The sequence below is a fragment of the Mustela lutreola genome, chromosome 1, assembly GCF_030435805.1.
Source record: "Mustela lutreola isolate mMusLut2 chromosome 1, mMusLut2.pri, whole genome shotgun sequence".
In the NCBI taxonomy this organism is placed as follows: Eukaryota; Metazoa; Chordata; class Mammalia; order Carnivora; family Mustelidae; genus Mustela; species Mustela lutreola.
Window position 1 is genome coordinate 269,234,297 of NC_081290.1, and position 19,904 is coordinate 269,254,200.

Consider the following 19,904-nt stretch of genomic DNA (forward strand, 5'->3'; position numbering starts at 1 on the left):
TGAAGATTTTATCAAAATGAAATTTCTTTAGCTTAGGGAGGAATTCTCAATTGTTTCTTCGAATTTTACAAATGCCTTGTTTAAGAAACTTAGAACCAATTTCCAGAGCTTTTAGCACTTGGTAAAGCAAAGTATTCAAATTTAAAGCTTTTTCAAACGTATGAAATAAGTAATGCCAGCTGTGAATAACTGAGGCATGGGCCCAAATTCCTTAAAATAAAACAAGCAGCTCAACCTCAAAGTACTTCATATCCTTTCAATCTTTGCAACACATTAATGTAGGAATTATTCCTTCTGAAGATAGAAAAAGGAGGCTGAGGGAGTAAAATGAACTGAGTAACTGGCAAAGAAGAGTTAATAATACAAACTGCTTCTGTTAACCTCTCCTCGTCTTTCTTAAGCCTCAGTCATTTTATCTGTAAATTGAGGATGCCTGGGGTCATGTCAAAACATGGTACCAGTTATTATTGTTATTAATATGTTTAGGCCATCACTATGGGCCAGGCTCTGGGAAATGTGCTCACATCTTAACCTTGCAGCAACCCTCTGATGTAGAATAATTTTGATTCCCCTTTCAAGATGGGAACACTAAGGTTTGGAACAGTTTAGTAACTTGCTAAAAATCACAACGGTGAAAATGTGATTGGCCAATCCACTGCTGTTAAGCACATGCAGTGTCTCCCTCTTAACTGCCCCTCTGTAGCAGGGACCATCCTGGGTAACATAATACGTGGGCCTACTGTGTTCCAGTGGGTCGCAGACAGTGGGAGGCTATGAGCTAGCTGACCCTTGGTAGGTTGCTCATTTGGAACTTTTTTCCAGGTAAACAATTCAACTTTTCCTCTGGCTGTTTTCCTGCTCTTGGTTAGTGCTAAGAATCGGGTCTGAGTTCCTGGGCTTTGTGATGCAATGGGTCCCCAACCAATGTTTGCAGAATCAAATGGTTAAGCCCTGTGATGGTTAATTTCATGTAACCACTTGACTAGGCCAAGGGATGCCCAGATATTTGGTCAAACTTTATTCTCGGTATATCTGCAAGGGTGTTTTCAAATGAGAGTAACATTTTAACAGCAGAATAAGGCAGATTGCCCTCCACCACATGAGTGGGCCTCGTCTAATCACTTAAAGGCCTGAACAGAACAACAACAACAATAAAAATCCTACCTCCAGTAGGAAACATTCTCTAGCAGACTGCCTTCAGACTGGCACTGTACTGCCAGCTTTCCTGAGTCTCTGCCTGCCTGGCAAAACCTCAGAGTTAGATTTGCCAGCCTTCGTAACTGCATGAGCTGACTCCTCATAGCAAATGTCTTCCTATACGTATGTATTCTATGTTCCTGTTTGTCTGGAGAACTCTGAGGAATGCAGACTCACTGCTGTTTTGGGAAAAGGAAGTCAGCTTGGGTTGGCATCTTCCCCATGTTGGGATGGAGAGAAAAGGAACTGCTGATCCTTGATTTGGAGGAAGAAAAGACACTTGTATTGACCCTGCCCTAAAAAGCCTCTTACCATGGGCATGCAGCAGAGCCTCAGTCAGGGCTGTCTGACTCCCAAGCATCTGTTCTTAACCCCTGACACTGATTGGGTTGAATGATGGTCCCTAAAATGACACGTCCACTTCCTAACTCTCAGAACCTGTGCATGTCCCTCTGGTGAGCAACTTATTGTGACCAACAATCATTTGTTCTTGAAATATAAATGAATAAGATCTTGCAATGGTACAAGGGAAGGGTGCTTAAATTGACTGGGCACTCATGTGAGCCCAGAACAGTCAGTCTACTATTTCATTTACTCTTCTCCGCAAACTTATAGAGTAGGTTTCACTGATAAACACGTAAATCTCCCCTGGCTGGGCCCAAACCAGATTTGGAGTATTTGCCTTGATAAACAGCTGCAGGACCCTAGACATGACATAATCCATAGAAGAAATAAACACATTTAACCAGGAGGCAGTGAGGTATAGTAGTTAGGGGTCCAGCCATCAGAGCCAGAGTGCCCAGGTGTAAACCCCAAAGCCTCAACTCACCAGCTCTGTTATCCTGGGCAGGTATTTAACCTCTCTGTGCCTTGGTTTCTTTATCTCTCTCTCTCTCTCTTTAAGATTTTATTTCTTTTTTTTTTTTTTTAAAGATTTTATTTATCAGAGAGAGAGAGAGAGCAAGCACAGGCAGACAGAATGGCAGACAGAGGCAGAGGGAGAAGCAGGCTCCCCGCGGAGCAAGGAGCCCGATGTGGGACTCGATCCCAAGACGCTGGGATCATGACCTGAGCCGAAGGCAGCTGCTTAACCAACTGAGCCACCCAGGCGTCCCAAGATTTTATTTCTTTATTTGAGAGAGAGAGAGAAAAGCAGACTTCCCACCAAGCAGGGAGCCCAACACCGGGCTCAAGCCCAGGACTCTGGAATCATGATCTGAGCCAAAGGCAGATGCTTAACCGACAAAAGCTGCCTTACACAAGGTCATTGTAAGTGAAAGCATGCACAGCATTTAGGATGAAGCCTCGCAGGTTGCGGGCCCTCTGTAAGGTCGAGTTAGTTATTGCTGTAGCTCACGTGCTATTAAGCAACAGTAAACGCTCAATGGATATTTGCTGTTATCATCATTAGTTCAATGAAGACCCAGCTAGACCTTAATCTTTCTCTGATATTTCCAGGGAACCATGATCTTTTCTTCTGCTAGAATTAAAAAGACCTCCTTGGAAGACAGAAATTGGATTAAAATAAAAGCTCTCAGAATGTAGGCTCTCAGAAAGTACGAGGCACATAAATTAATGGGAGGGGAGAGGGGCAGTCCTTTAAGCCTTTCAACATACATTTAGTAGAGAATTAAACCCAATCTCGAAATTACAAAATAAGTAGATTCAAAGGTAGTCACAGCACTGGAAATGTCACAGTTTGTTAGGGCAAATGGCACTGATTGGTAGGTAGGTGAGGGAAGGGGAGGTAAGGAGACACAGAGACAGGTTTGCCTAAAAATAAAGGAAAATCATAAACATAAAAGCAGAGTAAAAAATTCCTACTGCCAAGAAATCTATGGGAGCACGTGCCGTACTGTAATAAACTGGTCAGGAAATTTTGAATTCATTTGTTTATTCTTAGCTCGTTCCTTCATGTATTGAACGTTTATTGCCCAATAATAAATAGTTGCAGATTTTATTAGCTAGTGATGGTGCATACAAACAACTGCACACCAGGCTCGAAAGAACTGAGTGTTGTAGAGGAACAATAAAAGGAAAGGGACGTTCACTGCAAATTTCTGGGGTAAGAGGTAAATCTGACAGCTGTCTGGAGCTCATCGCGTCCCTGCAAAGCTCGTTTCAGACTGGGTCATCAGTCACGTACCATAGCGTCAGCCTGTGAGAACTTCCGCTTGGCTGTTCGTACTGGGTATTGATATTATTGCTTTGTTGTAAACCAAATACATTGTATTTGAGTATTTTGTTTATCGTTTCTCTCCTTCTACCAGAATGTAAGCTTCATGCCTGCTTGGGCTGGTTGCCTCCTAAAACAATACCTAGCTCATCAGAGGTGTTCAAAAAATACTTGTGGAACGGTAAGCCAAAAAACAAAAAAACAAAACAAGACAACCCCCCCACACACAACCTCTACTCAACCAGGCAACTTGGTAGAATGGAATCCAAATGGCCTTGAAGCATTGCCATTGGTAGCGGATGCAGTAGCAACTCTCCCAAAAGAAGATCAACACCCTTCTCATCTCCCCCTTCTCTGGCCCAACCTCCCCCATCTATAACATGGCCCCCTGGAAGTTGTGTTTCCTTTGTATGATGTCGCATTCTTGGTCTTAACAGACTGGACCAAAGCAGATGTATGACCTAAACTGAGCCAATTCCATTCTCTATGCTGGGACTTACTTTTGCCTTTGTAAGAAGAGGGGTGGGGCGCCTGGGTGGCTCAGTGGGTTAAGCCGCTGCCTTCGGCTCAGGTCATGATCTCAGGGTCCTGGGATCGAGTCCCGCATCGGGCTCCTCAGCAGGGAGCCTGCTTCCTCCTCTCTCTCTGCCTGCCTCTCTGCCTACTTGTGATCTCTCTCTGTCAAATAAATAAATAAAATCTTAAAAAAAAAAAAAAAAAAGAAGAAGAGAGAGAGTTCTACAAAATGACCTCTGAACCCATTCATAGAGCCAATGGCAAAAAGAGAGAATATATATAAATATATATAAAACTACAAAACCTGGGGGCGCCTGGGTGGCTCAGTGGGTTAAAGCCTCTGCCTTCGGCTCAGGTCATGATCCCAGGGTCCTGGGATCGAGCCCCACATGGGGCTCTCTGCTCTGCAGGGAGCCTGCTTCCTCCTCTCTCTCTCTGCCTGCCGCTCTGCCTACTTGTGATCTCTGTCTGTCAAATAAATAAATAAAATCTTTAAAAAAAAAAAAAAAAAAAAACTACAAAACCTGGGGCACCTGGGTGGCTCAGTGGGTTAAAGCCTCTGCCTTTGGCTCAGGTTATGATCCCAGCGGCCTGGGATCGAGCCCCACATTGGACTCTCTGCTCAGCAAGGAACCTGCTTTCTTCTCTCTCTCTCTCTCTCTCTCTCTCTGTCAAATAAATAAATAAAATCTTTTTTTTTTAAAAAAAGCTACAAAACCTCTTTTGGAAAAGCTGGACAAGATAGAAAAGCACAAAGAAAGAAATAAAAATCATCCCTTTATCAAAGTTTGTAATAATGAAAAATGGGAAACAACCTACATGCCCCAAAAGAAATAGATAGATAAACTATGGTCCATCAGTGCTAGGTACCACTGCCATGAAAAGATCTACAAAACATATGTTGAGTATCCAAAACAAGGCAAAGAACAAAACGTGTGATATGTCACTATTTACATATATATATTTAAAATGATATATTGTATATAAAGATCTATAAGAATATAAACCATCCTGGTCACCATAGTCATCTCTGGGGAAGAGAGATATGAGCAAGAACTTTTGGATTTTATGTGAAATATTTTTGTAGTATTTGAATGTATTATGACAGTACCCTATTCTTATATTACCTTATTTAATTAAAGGGAATATCTCCAAGGCACCCGGGTGGCTCAGTCAGTTAAGTGGCCTTTGGCTCAGGTCATGAGCCCAAAGTCCTGAGACTGAGTCCCATGTGAGCCTCCCCGCTCAGCAGGTAGTCTACCTCTCTGTCCTTCCCCTGGCTGTGCACTCATGCTCTCTCTCTTCCTCTAATAAATAAATAAAATTCTTAAAAGAGGAAAAGATACTCAGTAAGTAGAGTCAACTGAGTCTGGAAACAAGGACACCTTTCAAGAATCTGTGACCAGGGGCGCCTGGGTGGTTCAGTGCATTAAAGCCTCTGCCTTCGGCTCATGTCATGATCCCAGGGTCCTGGGATCGAGCCCCGCATTGGGCTCTTTGCTCAGCAGGGAGCCTGCTTCCTCCTCTCTTTCTCTGCCTGCCTCTCTGCCTAATTGTAATCTCTGTCTGTCAAATAAAATAAATAAAATAAAATCTTTAAAAAAATGTTTAAAAAAAGAAAAAGAAGCTGTGACCATCACTCAAACGTGAGGCAGTAGGGCCTGAACTGGGGCAGAAAGCAAGGTGAGAAGGAGATAAACATGCGATCGATTTCAGGTGTAGAGTCAAGACTGTGATTGACTGACTGTAGTGGGATGGAGGGGTCCCAGTTTGGGGGTGAGAGACAATATCCTTTCATAGTAAAGAGCATGGGCTTTGGAATTTACCTGCCAAGACTCAAAACCCAACTTTTTCCTTAGCCATCCATTTACTAGCTAAGGGACATTGGGCAACTTAGTTCATATCTCCGTGTTTCAGTTTGCCTGTTTATAAATGGAGGGGATATTATTTCCTAGCTCATAGAGCTTTTATGAATCAGTTCGTGTAAAGTGCGTAGAACATCATCATTGCTCAGTCTATGTTGGTTAGTATTAGAATGACTTCGGTTACTACCACCACTGCCAGCCTTATTATCATTATCAACATTATCATCATCAGGGCCAGTTCTAGGCCTTAGCTTAGGTGACTAGCTGGAAATAGAGAGAAATAGCAAATGATTTAAAGCATTCTCCAAGAGTGAGAGTCACAGAAGGAAACAAGAAGAGTTCACAGGCCTGATGACAATGGCTTACTAATTAATAGATGGCACCAGGAAGTGAAGGACATGGTGCTGAGTAAAACTGCCTAGAACATTAGATAAGATTAGGTTGGAAGGAGCTTGTCTGATTAACTTACATTTTACAACAGAGGAACATGGATTGAATCTTTTTCCTTTTTAAATTTCTGTTTAAAATTTTTGATATGTAAAATATATGGAGACATACAAACACATAGGATGTATATATTAGCATACTCCTGTTGTGAATTAAAACATGAACACACACAGTCTCACTTCCTGCCCCTGATCCCTTTCTCTACGTTTACACACACACACACCTGACACTACATTGAATACCTAACTTGGGGGATGTCATCAAGATACATTTTTGTTATTGTCTTCCATGATCTCTTTAACATTTATTCAGATGGAGTAATCTTATTCTGGCTCTAGGCAGAAATTCTGGCAGATCCACGACTTTTCGGCTCACTTTTAGTTAAAAGACAATCCTCAGTTCAGTTCAGAAATTGAAATATCGGGACGCCTGGGTGGCTCAGCTGGTTAAGCAGCTGCCTTGATCCTAGCGTCCTGGGATCGAGTCCTGCATCGGGTTCCTTGCTCAGCCGGGAGCCTGCTTCTCCCTCTGCCTCTGCCTACCACTCTGTCTGCTTGTGCTCACTCTCGCTCCTCTCTCTGACAAATAAATAAATAAAATCTTTAAAAAAATTTAAAAAAAAAGAAAGAAATTGAAATGTCCGTTCCAACACATGAACCCAAATTGCAAATTTGATTTGCAATTAGATCGCCTCTGCTCCAGCTGGTGCCTCCTTCCCATCTTGCCCTTCTGCTTCTCCTCCCTGACTAAATTGGGAAGGCAGTTTCTGAGCCCTCCCAGGCATACAGGCATAAGGGGAGCAAGAAGAGGGAAGAAATTTGAACGTAAGAAGGGTCTTGAACCGTGCAGTCCTCCAGACACTCTCTGGTCTGACAGAGACCAAGTCTTTCACGTCAGTCACACTGTGGGACCCTCTGAGATTCCAGTTTGCTGTTCTCAATGATTACGTAGTTCCTGCTGCTGTTGACTCTTGTCCTGGGGCTTTCTCTCTCTCAGGCAGAACATCCCTGGAGTAAGACTCTGAATGGATCTATATCATCTTTCTCTCTGTTGCATGGCCCACCTCTGGCACAAGGAAATCACTCCAACACCTTTGCTCCAGCGAAATCCGGGAATGCAGGTAGGTCCCAACAGGGCCACCTCTGCTGTCCTGCCCCCAGGAAACTCAAACTTCTTCAGCATTCATTAGGCACCAGTCTTTTGTAGTCTCCCAACAGGCACCATATTTCGGACTCCGCAGAATGGACCCAGGCTTGAGGGCAGGAGATGGCAACTGCCCTATGCTACTCACATCTCTAAGCACATTTCTCTCAGAAACAAAACAAAACGTCACCGATTCCTCTCCTTCTGCTCCCTAATCCTTTTTAATATTCTTAATCTGACCAAGGAGTACAAGAGCCAGGGAACTGTTTTGTGACTACTGCCTGTACTTATTCGGCATAAACTGATCTGGCTTTGAAATTTATCATATATAATAGCTTAACGTTTCAACCATGAAACTCTTCCACCCCTCATTCTGTTTATCTCTGGTTAAGATCGCTTTTCTAGACAATGGGAGGGTTTTGTTTGTTTGTTTGTTTTTAAGATTTTACTTATTTGGGGCACTTGGGTGGCTCAGGTCATGATCTCAGGGTCCTGGGATCGAGCCCTGCATTGGGCTCTCTGCTCAGCGGGGAGCCAGCTTCCTCCTCTCTCTCTGCCTGCCTCTCTGACTACTTGTGATCTCTCTGTCTCTGTCAAGTAAATAAATAAAATCTTTAAAAAAAAAATTTTTTTTTAGGGACCCCTGGGTGGCTCGGTTGGTTGGGCAGCTGCCTTCGGCTCGGGTCATGGTCCTAGGGTCCTGGGATCGAGTCCCGCATCGGGCTCCTTGCTCAGCGGGGAGCCTGTTTCTCCCTCTGCCTCTGCCTGCCATTCTGTCTGCCTGTGCTCGCTCTCTCCCTCTCCCTGATAAATAAATAAAATCTTTAAAGAAAAATTTTTTTTTTACTTATTTGACAGAGGGACAGCGAGAGAAAGAACACAAGTAGGAGGAAAGGGAGATGGAGAAGCTGGCTTCCAGTAGAGCGGAGAGAGCCCAAGGCGGGGCCCGATCCCATGACTCCTGGGATGGACCTGAACCGAAGGCGGACGCTTAACGACTGAGCCCCCCAGGCGTCCCAGTGGGAAATCTTTGAAGAGCAGAAACGCAGTCATCTTTGCAGTTTCCTCCACCCCCACCGAGAGCTCCTTCCTAGACATAATCCTTCAAAGGAGCCTGAGAAAATTTAATCATCTTTGTAACTTTTTGCACAGCCAAGCGTTAGAGGGCGCTAGAACCCCAAGGGGGGAGTGCATGGGCGGTCAATGAAGGCCGCTCCCAACGCGCACGTCTTTACGTAGACGTTGGGGGCGGAGCCGCCCTGAGCGCGGTGACTGGCGGCGGCACTGGCGGCAGCTGGAGGCGTAATAGTGCGGGTCGCGGGCTTGGAGAACTTTAGAGGCGGCGGTGGCGCCGGCGACGAAGACGACAGCAGGAGCGGGCCCTGGGCTTGTCGCTCACCATGCCGACCGTGGAGGAGCTTTATCGCAACTATGGCATCTTAGCCGATGCTACGGAGCAAGTGGGCCAGGTAAGTCCCCGAGCGGCCTGCAGGGCCCGGCGCTCCGCGGCCTCTCGAAAGCGCTCCCCGGGCCGGGCGGGGGCTGCTGCTTCGTCCTCCCGCGGGCTCCCAGCGGCCCCGGCTGTTTCGTCGGGGTGGGCTCCTCTCGGAGCGTAGATTGTGGCTTCGCCAGGGAGAGCGCGGGTCCCCGGTCCCAGGCTCCTCCGCCTCCCTTTTCTCACCGTGGGGTTTCCTAACTCAGCCTCGTCTGCCACCCCACCCCCCCGCCCCGTTAATTCTCATCCTGAGTCTTGCCCTGCAGATGGCTCTTAAGTCTTTCTCCTTTCCGATGGACCTCAGCCCATCGGAAGATGAAACTGAGAGTTCTCAAGAGGTCAGAAATGTCTTTATCGAGGCGGAAAAGCTGCTGTTAATTTAGGAAGAGTGTTTAGCTCGCAAAAGTTTGTGAAAAACAGAAGAGGGGCCCTTTTCCCAGATTTAACGAGGGCCTACGATTTCATTTATTCAGTACGGTTTGGGGCGCCTACTACACACAACAGGCGCCGTGCCGGGCCCTGAAGGTACAGGATAGAAAGTTACCCGAGCTCTCCCCGAATGTACCTTTGGTGAGGGAAACCAGTGAGAAGTAAGAAAGCTGGGTACCCGCCTTGGAAAGTGTTGTGGAGAAAATATAACGGGACCGTGCAGTGGCAGGGGGGCAGGGGGAGAGTGCAGCTTTAAATAGAGTTGTTTGGCAAGAGCTCTCCGCAGTGTTTGCCCCAAGACACACAATTTCAGCAGTGTTGAGTTGACCATACCGGCTGCTTTGTGAGTTTTCAAGTCCTGGAGTACATTGAACTGGAGTATATTGGACTTAAGGAGTTGGATGTGTGTGTGTGTATGTTTTCTTGGGAAAAGAACCAGGCTCTCCCAGGTAAATCTTGATCATTGTTTTTAGAATTTCTATGCCATATCGTTTCAGTGCTTAAAACTTTGTGTGATTCTTCTGCTTGTCTCTTGCATGGAGCAGAAAGTAGAAGATCCTGTAGTTTGCTACTAACATTAGCAAGGCTGTGTGGCACTGTCCCCCCTCAGCCCCTTTTTCTGGACATGTGTAATTCAGGTAAATTCTTTCCCAGCTGAACAGCACCAGGAGAATTGGGATGTCAGGACCTTCCTTAAGCTTAACCTAGAAATGTAAATACACCAGTTTAAAGTACCAGATTATTTTCCTTCCAACTATATTTCCATTTCAGTAGGGAATTTTGACATCATTAGTGAGAAGTATACTGACAGTCTGTTGCAGATGAAAATACAGTGTGTGTGTTAGGTCGCTCGGTACTGAGGGAGAAATTTTCTGTCCAGTAAGACAACATTGGAAAAACTGTGATCAGTCATGTTTTGATTTTGTTACTGTTCCTAGAAAGATTTAGAAGTAAAGATATCCTTTTTTAAGATTTTATTTATTTATTTGATAGAGATCACAAGTAGGCAGAGGGGTGGGGGGCGGGTAACAGGCTCCCTGCTGAGCAGAGCGCCCAATGTGGGGCTGGATCCCAGGACCCTGAGATCATGACCTGAGCCGAAAGCAGAGGCTTGACCCACTGAGTCACCCAGGCGCCCCAGAATTGAAGATACTCTTATTCATTGTGACAGATTTGATGAATAGAGTAGCAGATTGTTCTACCTAAAATTGACTTTGTTGCCGATCAGCAGAGGAGATGGGGTAGAAACCAGGAGAGTGATCCTCAGTTTGTAGATGGTGCCCTCCCAAAGAGGTAGATCAGAAATTTTTTAGGGAAACTTAGAAACTGTGTACCTAGTCATGTCTCATACCCCCATCCTCATTCTTTACTGGATAGCAAAAAGGTTGACAGCCACCTGCTTAGAGTCTGTTAGGGCAAATACAATCCAGACTGGAATTTACATATATGTTGTGAAGAATTAAGAATTGCTCGTGTTTTCCTCTTAGTGTCATCTTTAATCTTAAGTACCAGGTAAGGTTGAGAGTTCTCCCTTAAGAGGTCAAAAATGTCTTTGTCAAGGCAAAAAATATGCTTTTAATTTGGAAAGAGCGCTTAGGAGACAGAAGTTTGTGAAAACAGAAGAGGAGCTTTTTCATTCAGGCTTCAGTGAGGGTTATTCAGTACGTTTTTTGATTGCCTACCATGTGCCACACACTGTGCCAGTTGCTAAAATTTTAGCACAGTTTCTTGACCTGATGTGAGATCAATACCTTCATGACACTCTAATGACAGCTGGCAGGCAGCTCTCTGATGCAGAAAGACCTGTGCATAATGAAGTGCAGTGATTGTCTCAGGCTCTTTGAATTCTGGGAGGTCTGAAGCTGGACGAATCAACAGTGGCTACTCATTCTGCTCTATTGTGTAATAACTTTCCCCTTTTAGAGAAAGGTCCTGAAACTGCTTACCAAAAAAGATAGTAGGTTTCAAGATACTACATGTGAATTTTAACTAAAAGCAGGAGCCAACTTAATGGAAGGAACACCACTGATGATTTTTTTTAATTTTTTATTTACTTATTTGACAGAGATCACAAGCAGGCAGAGAGGCAGGCAGAGAGAGAGGGAAGCAGGCTCCCCGCTGAGCAGAGAACCCGATGCGGGGCTCGATCCCAGGAGACTGGGATCGTGACCTGAGCTTACCTGAGCTGATGGCAGAGGCTCAACGCACTTAACCACCCAGGTGCCCCGCACTAATGATTTTTTTTTTTTTTTTTTAAAGGAGAGAAAGAAAGTGTTTACATTCTTCATGTAGCAAAGCCTGATTTTCAGTTAACTTACAAGGTTTACATTCAAGGGTTTGGTTTCCTGGCAGGTACCTTTCTGGACATATCTGAGACCATATTTGAGTTTTTAGTCTAGAACTTCCTTCTAACATTTATTTTTATTTTTATCCTTTGTCAAAGATCAGAGTACCACAGTTGTTCATGCTGTTGCTGTTGAGGGGAGCGCCCTCTTCACCACTGTCAGTCCTTCTTTCAGAGTAATGCTCTCTGAATATACTAGGAAAAACACAAGTTCCCTGAGGTTTTCGGCTAATTTTCCTCAGAATTATTCCTCAGAAGATCCTCAGATCATGAACACCTGGGTGGCTCAGTCAGTTCAGCGTCTACCTTTGGCTCAGGTCATGATCCCAGGGTCATAGGATTGAGTCCTGTATCTGCTCTGTGCTTAGTGCGGAGCCTGCTTCTCCCTCTGCCTCTGCTCCTCCCCCTGCTTATGATCTCTCTCTATCAAATAAATAAAAAAAAAATCTTAAAAAAAAAAGTCCTCAGACCAGATCTTTCTCTTGATGAACCTTCTTGACACTGTGTGTTCATTTATAGTATTCCACATTTATATTTTATTTCATGTGAGGACTTCTCTTATTCCCTTACCAAATTATAAAGTCTTGAGGTTAAGACTCTTCTTTTGTTTCTCTCCTTGCACTGTGCCTTGCCCTTCAGTAGATATTTTTTCTTTACAGTTGAAGAAATACATTCAAAGAGCAGGTATAATTACATTAATAATAAGGTTATACAGTTAATATGTTATATAATAAATGATATATCCATGTAATTACTGTGTGTACATGTATATATATATGAATGAAGATGAGAACTTTATATTCTCACATCATGTATTTAAACCATGAGTATGTTTTCTAATAAGCAAACCTGGAGTAATAAATTCTAAGTAAAGCATTATTTAATGCCTCAAAACCCTCGAGTCTGGGCGCCTGGGTGGCTCAGTGGGTTAGGCCGCTGCCTTCGGCTCAGGTCATGATCTCAGGGTCCTGGGATCGAGTCCCGCATCGGGCTCTCTGCTCAGCAGGGAGCCTGCTTCCCTCTCTCTCTCTCTGCCTGCCTCTCCATCTACTTGTGATTTCTCTCTGTCAAATAAATAAATAAAATCTTTAAAAAAAAAAAAAAAAAACCCTCGAGTCTGTCACTATACTTCCCTAATAAAGTGTTAATGCAATATTTCCTACAAACTAGATTATTGAGTGAAGAGAAAAGTAGTAATATAGCTTAGCATATCCGTTTTCTTTTTATGTCATACTTGAGAAATATGTTTGTTGAAACTATATCATTTCTTTTCTAAAATAAATGTTTAGGGGCACCTGGGTGGTGCAGTTAAGCAGCTAACTCTTGGTTTTGGCTCTCGTGATCTCGGGGTCATGAGAGTGAGCCCTGTGTAGGGCTCCGCGCTCAGGCAGTCTGCTTGAGACCCTTTCTCTGGCTCTCTGCCCTTCCCGCTGCTGCTTTCTCTCTCTAAAATTAATAAATCTTCATAAATAAATAAAATTTAAAAATTGTTTATTTCCTAGAAGCTGCATCCTGATCTCAAGCATGGCTTTACCTGGCATGTCACTGATCACTTAAATATATTCATTGTGTTTTGACAATCACTATCACAAATTTCTTATTGTAGAAGGTATCTGCTGAATGTAGATCTTATTACAGCTTGACTTTTTACTTGAAAATATTTTAGTGATTTCTTTAGACTTTGCTTTTTTAATTAGCTATTAAAAGCACACACAAATACGTAGTTTCAGAAATGCATTAAAATGTTTACAATTAAAACTTCTTGTTAGGATCACAAATTTATTTATCTAGCTGAGATATACTATTGTGTTGGAAGAAAAAAAAATAAGCAGTGCCATGTAGTATTTGGAATACTTTATAATGGTTACAGTCTATCTGCCACTAAATCACTGTGATCATTGAGATCATTGAAAATATCACTTATATTTTGTTTCCTGCTTGGAAAACCAGAAGTAATAACTATTTTAGAGAGATTCTGTAAAAAGTCTTGTCCCTATGCTACAGTTAGAAGACAACTGGCAAAGAAGAGCATTTTATTTTGCATTATATAAACGGTAATCAGTGTGAAGTCTGTTAGTAATGTTTATAGAAATTATTTGATAAAATTGATGCTTTGATTTCTAGTTTGAATATGTTAAAGTGCTTAACTTTTCAAAGGAATTGCTGTGTTTGGGATACTATATCTCAGTGTACATGCCTGTGTAGAGCCTATATTTAGGACTCACATTTTCCCTTTGACAGTCCTAGATCTGGCAAGCTTGCTTTCTCTCTTCCTTTGTTAAGAAAGATCTCAGAACTTAAAGAGGCTTGGTATTAGGCACAGATTTTGACTTTAGAGCCTGTCAACAACTGTGTTCATGGGGCACCTGGGTGGCTCAGTGGGTTAAAGCCTCTGCCTTTGGCTCAGGTCATGATCCCAGGATCCTGGGATTGAGCATGGCATCCGGCTCTCTGCTCAGCAGGGAGCCTGCTTCCTCCTCTCTCTGCCTGCCTTTCTGCCTACTTGTGATCTCTGTCAAATAAAATCTTAAAAAAAAAAATTGTGTTCAGGTTGCTATTTGTCTAGCTGTATAGCTCTAGACAAATTATTTCACTTTCTGAGTCTTGGTTTTCTCATCTGAAAAATAGGGATGAGGTGCCTGGGTGGCTCAGTTGGTTAAGTGTCTGCTTCCGCTCAGATCATGATCCCAGATGAGCCCTGGATGGGGCCCCCTGCTCAGCGGGAGTCTGCTTCTTCCCTCAGCCCCTCACCCCATTTGTGTTCTATTTCTGTCACTCTCTGTCTCTCTCAAATTAAAAAATAAAATATTTTTTAAAAAAATAAAACAAAAGATAGGGATAGTAGTAACACCTAACTCACAGGATTACCGTGAGGCATGTACATAAGGCATTACTCAGTCCTGGTAGGCTTTCAATAAATGTCGCTAATGATTCCTTTTTATTCTATTCAGATTTTTTTTGTTGTTTAATTCAGATTTTTTTTTTCTTGACAGAATGAATTGTTTGAGGTAGGGATTCTTCATTTAGTTTTAGGCACTGTAAGGAATTTCTTCAAAAGACTTTATAAGTAAAGCTTTGTTTGATTTAAAGGAAATTGGATTTGATACCCTGCAAAAAGTAAGGGTGTCAGAACTGTTTAAAACTTTGGTTTTATGAAGCCTGTCTGGAAGACATGAGGCAAAACACAGGAATATACAGTGGTAGAGAAGTTAGCCATAGTTTTTCAGACCTTTGCATTAAAAAGTATGTAATATGCTTTTGGGGGGAAACTTTTTTTTTTTTTTAAGATTTTTATTTATTTGACAGAGAGAGAGATCACAGGTAGTCAGAGAGAGAAAGGGAGAAGCAGACTCCCCGCCAAGCAGAGAGCCCTTTGCGGACCCTGAGATCATGACCTGAGCTAAAGGCAGAGGCTTATCCCACGGAGCCACCTAGGAGCCCAGTGTGTAATATACTTTCGAAGTAGTAACTCCTGAAGATTGATTTGTGTCTGCACTTCATGAAGAAGCTAACCTAATTCACAGACATTTTTCTTATTTAGAAGTTGGTGTTATGTTTCAGATATTAAGAGGAGTTGTCAATCAGTTGGTGGAATTTTAGGTTTTTTTGAACTAACTTTTAGAATTTATTATTTTTTTAGATAGTTTGGCAGTATTTGAATTTTCAGTCTAGTATTTTGCAGAATTTATTAAAATCTGTACCTTTAAAAGATCTAATTGTGACTAGTCTTTTTACTGGAACACTTTATTTCTGTTATTGAAATCCTTCATTGAGATCCTACTGTACCTAAATAACTTCGTATTTTGCTTTATTTTTTCCACTTAACATAGTATTGTCTATGGAAAGAATTATTATGAAACTAAAGTTTGGGCACTTCTATAATCCACTGGATTTTTATTGGTTATTTTCCTTTTGGTGGCATGGAAGTATCCAAAGCACATATCTAAAGCAGAGCATTGCCTTGAACAGTGTAAACACTATGTTGTGTGCACATTTGGTATCATTATTATAATGTTTAATGTTTTCAGTAATTAGAAATTTTATCCATATGCCCAAACAGAATGTGTATCTACAGTCTGAGGATTTATCATTCCTGTTTGCCAGCTTGATCATTGTTGTTTAAGAAAAGTACTGGTTTGGAGGCAAGGGTGTATGTAAGTGGGATTGAGGTCTTGTCCACCCTTTACATTATGAGTATCTGAGGGAGAACACTTCTGAAAGTTTTTTTATTTTTTGTTTTTTGTTTTTAAGGAAACAAATGAGGGGCTTCTAGGTGACTCAGTCAGTTAAGCATCCAGCTCTTGATTTCAGCTCAGGTCCTGATCTCAGGGTCATGAGGTCAAGCCCTGTGTTGGGCTCCGTACTGAGCATGGAGTCTGCTGGAGACTCCCTCTTTCCCTCCGTTTCCCCCTCTCCGTCCCCACCCCGCCACCTTGTGTGCTGTCTCTCTCTCAAAAATAAGTAAAAGGAAACAAGTGAGTTTTGAATGTATTCTAATAAAAACTTAAATATGTGACATTAGAATCTATCTTAATCCAATGTTGACTATCTAGAAAGTATTCAAGGTCAGGGTCAGTAATCAGCTGTACAAGGAAGCGGAAGCATTGATGTGTCAACAAACTATTTGCTTTCTGCATTTAAAATTCAAGTCGTCATCTCTCTTCCCCAACTGACAAATAATGCATGGGCATGGGGCATGCAAGGAAGAACATAGTAGGAATATAGGTGTCCAATTTAAACAGTAAAACTCCAAACATAAGCCCTACTTTTTAGCCTACGTAAAACTTTTCTAATTTAAAGCAGACTCAAGTTTGTTTAGCTTCCCATCCTTAAAATTCTTCTTTTCTGCTTTATTCTTTCTTTCAGCATAAAGATGCCTATCAAGTGATACTAGATGGTGTGAAAGGTGGTACAAAAGAAAAAAGATTAGCAGCCCAGTTTATTCCGAAATTCTTTAAACATTTTCCAGAATTGGCTGACTCTGCTATCAATGCACAGTTAGACCTCTGTGAGGATGAAGATGTATCAGTAAGTTTATGATTGATGCTTTCAACAAGCTTTCAGATGTCTCACTTGCCATACTTCCAGTGTGCAGCTAATGTAATTGAAACACCAACTGTATCTATGCACAGCGAAATACTGCAGTGTCATTTGGCGTGATGCCATACTGAGGCTTAAATCTGTGTTTGAGAAAATGTATTCTCTATTTCACCATCTTTCAACTGTGAAAAATGCATGGAATTACAAAATACTTTGTTTTTGCTTATCTGTTATCCAATGGTAAAAATGGGTTGTGGCTCACATTTTTTCATAGATTGTTATATATTGTGCACATGAAATTAGACTAATGTTTTCAGTCAGTTTGTACTTGCTTAGATATTTAAAATATTGTTACATCTTATAGTTTCAACACCCCAAAATATTGTATATAGCAAAAAAAAAAAAAAATTTTTGTCTATGTAATTATTACATGTGACTCTAGAAAAAGAAGAAATCGTTTTTCCTTGGAACAGAATTAACTGTCAGCATTCTGGCTTCTGATTCAGGTTCCTAAGAACTTTAAATTAACACCTTCTGGCTTTTCAAATGAAATTAGTGAATCGCCAACATTTCATGCACAATTTGCTAGATATAAGTACTATCCATTTTTATTTTAAACTAAATAAGCCAGGCCCACAAATTTGGAATAAAGTACACAGAGTATATTCACAGATGTTATATTGAATAGTTAATACTGGAAATTCTAAAGTAAATATAGTTATTAGATAGATCATTGCCACTCTAGCTGTTCTTAAGGATACTGCAGTATGTGTCCAAAGGTAGTAAAGACCCAACAGTTACATGTAATCAGTATATAAATTGTTGTTAATGTTCTCAAATCTGTCTACTCCAGTCGGTAATCGTATTTAACATCCCTTTCTACCACATATTTAATTATTCTGTTAAGCTTGACTTTAATATTGGAGCAAATTATTTCTAAAACAGCTAGAAGTCTCATGTTTTATATTTTGGTGACTCATATGCCCCTAATTATGGTTTCTCTGAGGTTTTAGTTTTCCTTAACTTTGGTTAATTTTTTGTTTAAAATTGTATTCAGATTCGACGGCAAGCAATTAAAGAGCTGCCTCAGTTTGCCACTGGAGAAAATCTTCCCCGAGTGGCAGATATACTTACCCAACTTCTGCAGACTGGTAAGGAATTTTATTATTACCCTTTTATCTAAATATAACTTCTTTTTGAAAAAGTAACTCTGTTTTTAGCTTCCCCCCCCCTTTATGGCTGAAGGTACTACTTCTAATCGAAATTAAAATTCTTTTTTTCATTCAGTACTTTGAAGCTTACTGGATTGTGATTATCTAATTCCTAATGTTTTGCTTTGTTTTTAATTGTTTATAAAGGCATACTGATTCTTTTGGGAATTTTGATGTATCATGATTCCCCCTCCCCCCCAATTTGCTGTAGTTTTTTAATTGTACATCTTAATGCAAAAGCTTTCCTGGTATGCCAGGTTCTTTGCCTTTATAGGGAAGGTATAATTTCTTGGTACTTGAGAAGAATGCTTAGTTATGTCTGCTTTCAATGTAGTCTGTGAGAAATTATGCTGAATTTTAGGTTTGAAAATGAAGCAAATATTTTCATTCATTTTATACATTGTACTACTTTTTCTCTATCCAGATGATTCTGCAGAATTTAACTTAGTGAACAATGCCCTGTTAAGTATATTTAAGATGGATGCAAAAGGTAAGGCCTGCTTCTTGTTCTGAATTGTGCTTGATGTGTTAAACAAAAATTGGGCAGGTTGGCATTATTCCTTAAAGATAAAGTCAGATTCACCCAGAAATCTATTTCATAAAAGTTCTAAGTGTTCTTTTAAAAAGCTGCTTAACAGGGCCTCCCGGGTGGCTCAGTTGGTTAAGTATCTGCCTTTGACTCTGGGCATGATCCCAGGGTCATGGGATTAAGCCCTGCATCAGGCTCCCCGCTCAGTGGGAAGCCTGCTTCTCCCTCTCCCTGCTGCTCTGCCTACTTGACCCCACCCCCTTCTCTCTTTCTGTCAAATAAATAAAATCTTTTAAAAAAAAAGGCACAACATATTAGTGATGCAAAAAAACAGCAGAAGTAATGGCAAAAACAAATCAAACTTTTCCATTAGTAATCTGTTGAAAGACTCTCCTTGCCACATAAAAGAAATTCTCCAAAATACCTGGGTTTATTTATTATTAATTATGATTAAAGGGGGAAAGTCATGCTCACATTGATTCAGAATCCATAAACAAAGCACGTGATTACTGTTATGGTTGAAGCTATAGAAATTTCAAACTAAGTTAGCCAGAATCAATGATACTCAGGATGCTTACTCACTCACTAGAAAAGAAATACTATTAAATGAGTTAAATGGAAAAACTTCATGAAGATATATAATTGACTTGCTACGTACAACTGTTTTGTTTTGCAGGGACTTTGGGTGGCTTGTTTAGCCAAATACTTCAAGGAGAGGACATTGTTAGAGAACGAGCAATCAAATTCCTTTCTACAAAACTTAAGACTTTACCAGATGAAATCTTAACAAAGGAAGTAGAGGAACTTATCCTAACTGAATCCAAAAAGGTAAGCTTTAGATCATTTAACGGGACTTCCCTAAAGTAGAAGAACATATCTGAAATTAGCAGTATGTATGGGGCGCCTGCGTGGCTCAGTTAAGCTTCTGCCTTTGGCTCAGGTCATGATCCCAGGGTCATGGGATTGAACCCTGCATCAGGCTCTCTACTCAGTGCGGAGTCTACTTCTCCCTCTGCCTCTCCTTGCTTGCTTTCTCTCTATCCCAAATAAATAAAATCTTAAAAAAAAAAAAAAAAAGAAATTAGATGTGTATAAAATATACATTAAAACCGCCATAGAAGTCAGGCTTTTCTTATATGGTGTTTTGCATTTTGGTTATCAGTAATGATGAATCAACCTGTTAATTTAAAGGAATGTGATCACATTTAAATCTTTGTGGTGTTATCCTCAAAATTGAGGTATTCTTCAGTACTCTGTGCAAATCATTTCCTTTAAGGAGATTTTACCTAATTTCCACTCCTTTCCCCAGTTTTAGGATATTCTCCTTACAGTATTCTGGATCATTTCAAAATGACAAGGAAACAGATTGAAATGCCTCTTCTTTTTTTTTTTTCGCCCCCCATCTTACCCAATATCATTCTAAGCTCAGGAGACCAAGCTTATCTCTGCTCCCAGCATCTAGCATAGTTAGGCATGCTAATATTTGCAACGTTTGTCACAGCTAACTTTTTA

General features: G+C 41.3%; 1 protein-coding gene across 3 annotated transcripts in view; it reads left to right on the forward strand.

The window, feature by feature from the left end:
• Positions 1-8,593: 8,593 nt before the first annotated feature.
• Positions 8,594-19,904, forward strand: part of API5 (apoptosis inhibitor 5) — a 28,749-nt gene continuing 17,438 nt past the window's right edge. For all 3 annotated transcript variants that reach the window (XM_059140207.1, XM_059140210.1, XM_059140219.1), the window contains exons 1-5: positions 8,594-8,813; positions 16,479-16,640; positions 17,710-17,803; positions 18,288-18,353; positions 19,069-19,220. In XM_059140207.1, coding sequence (XP_058996190.1) covers positions 8,745-8,813; positions 16,479-16,640; positions 17,710-17,803; positions 18,288-18,353; positions 19,069-19,220 — 543 coding nt within the window. In that variant the 5' untranslated portion in view covers positions 8,594-8,744. The remainder of the gene's footprint in view (positions 8,814-16,478; positions 16,641-17,709; positions 17,804-18,287; positions 18,354-19,068; positions 19,221-19,904) is intronic.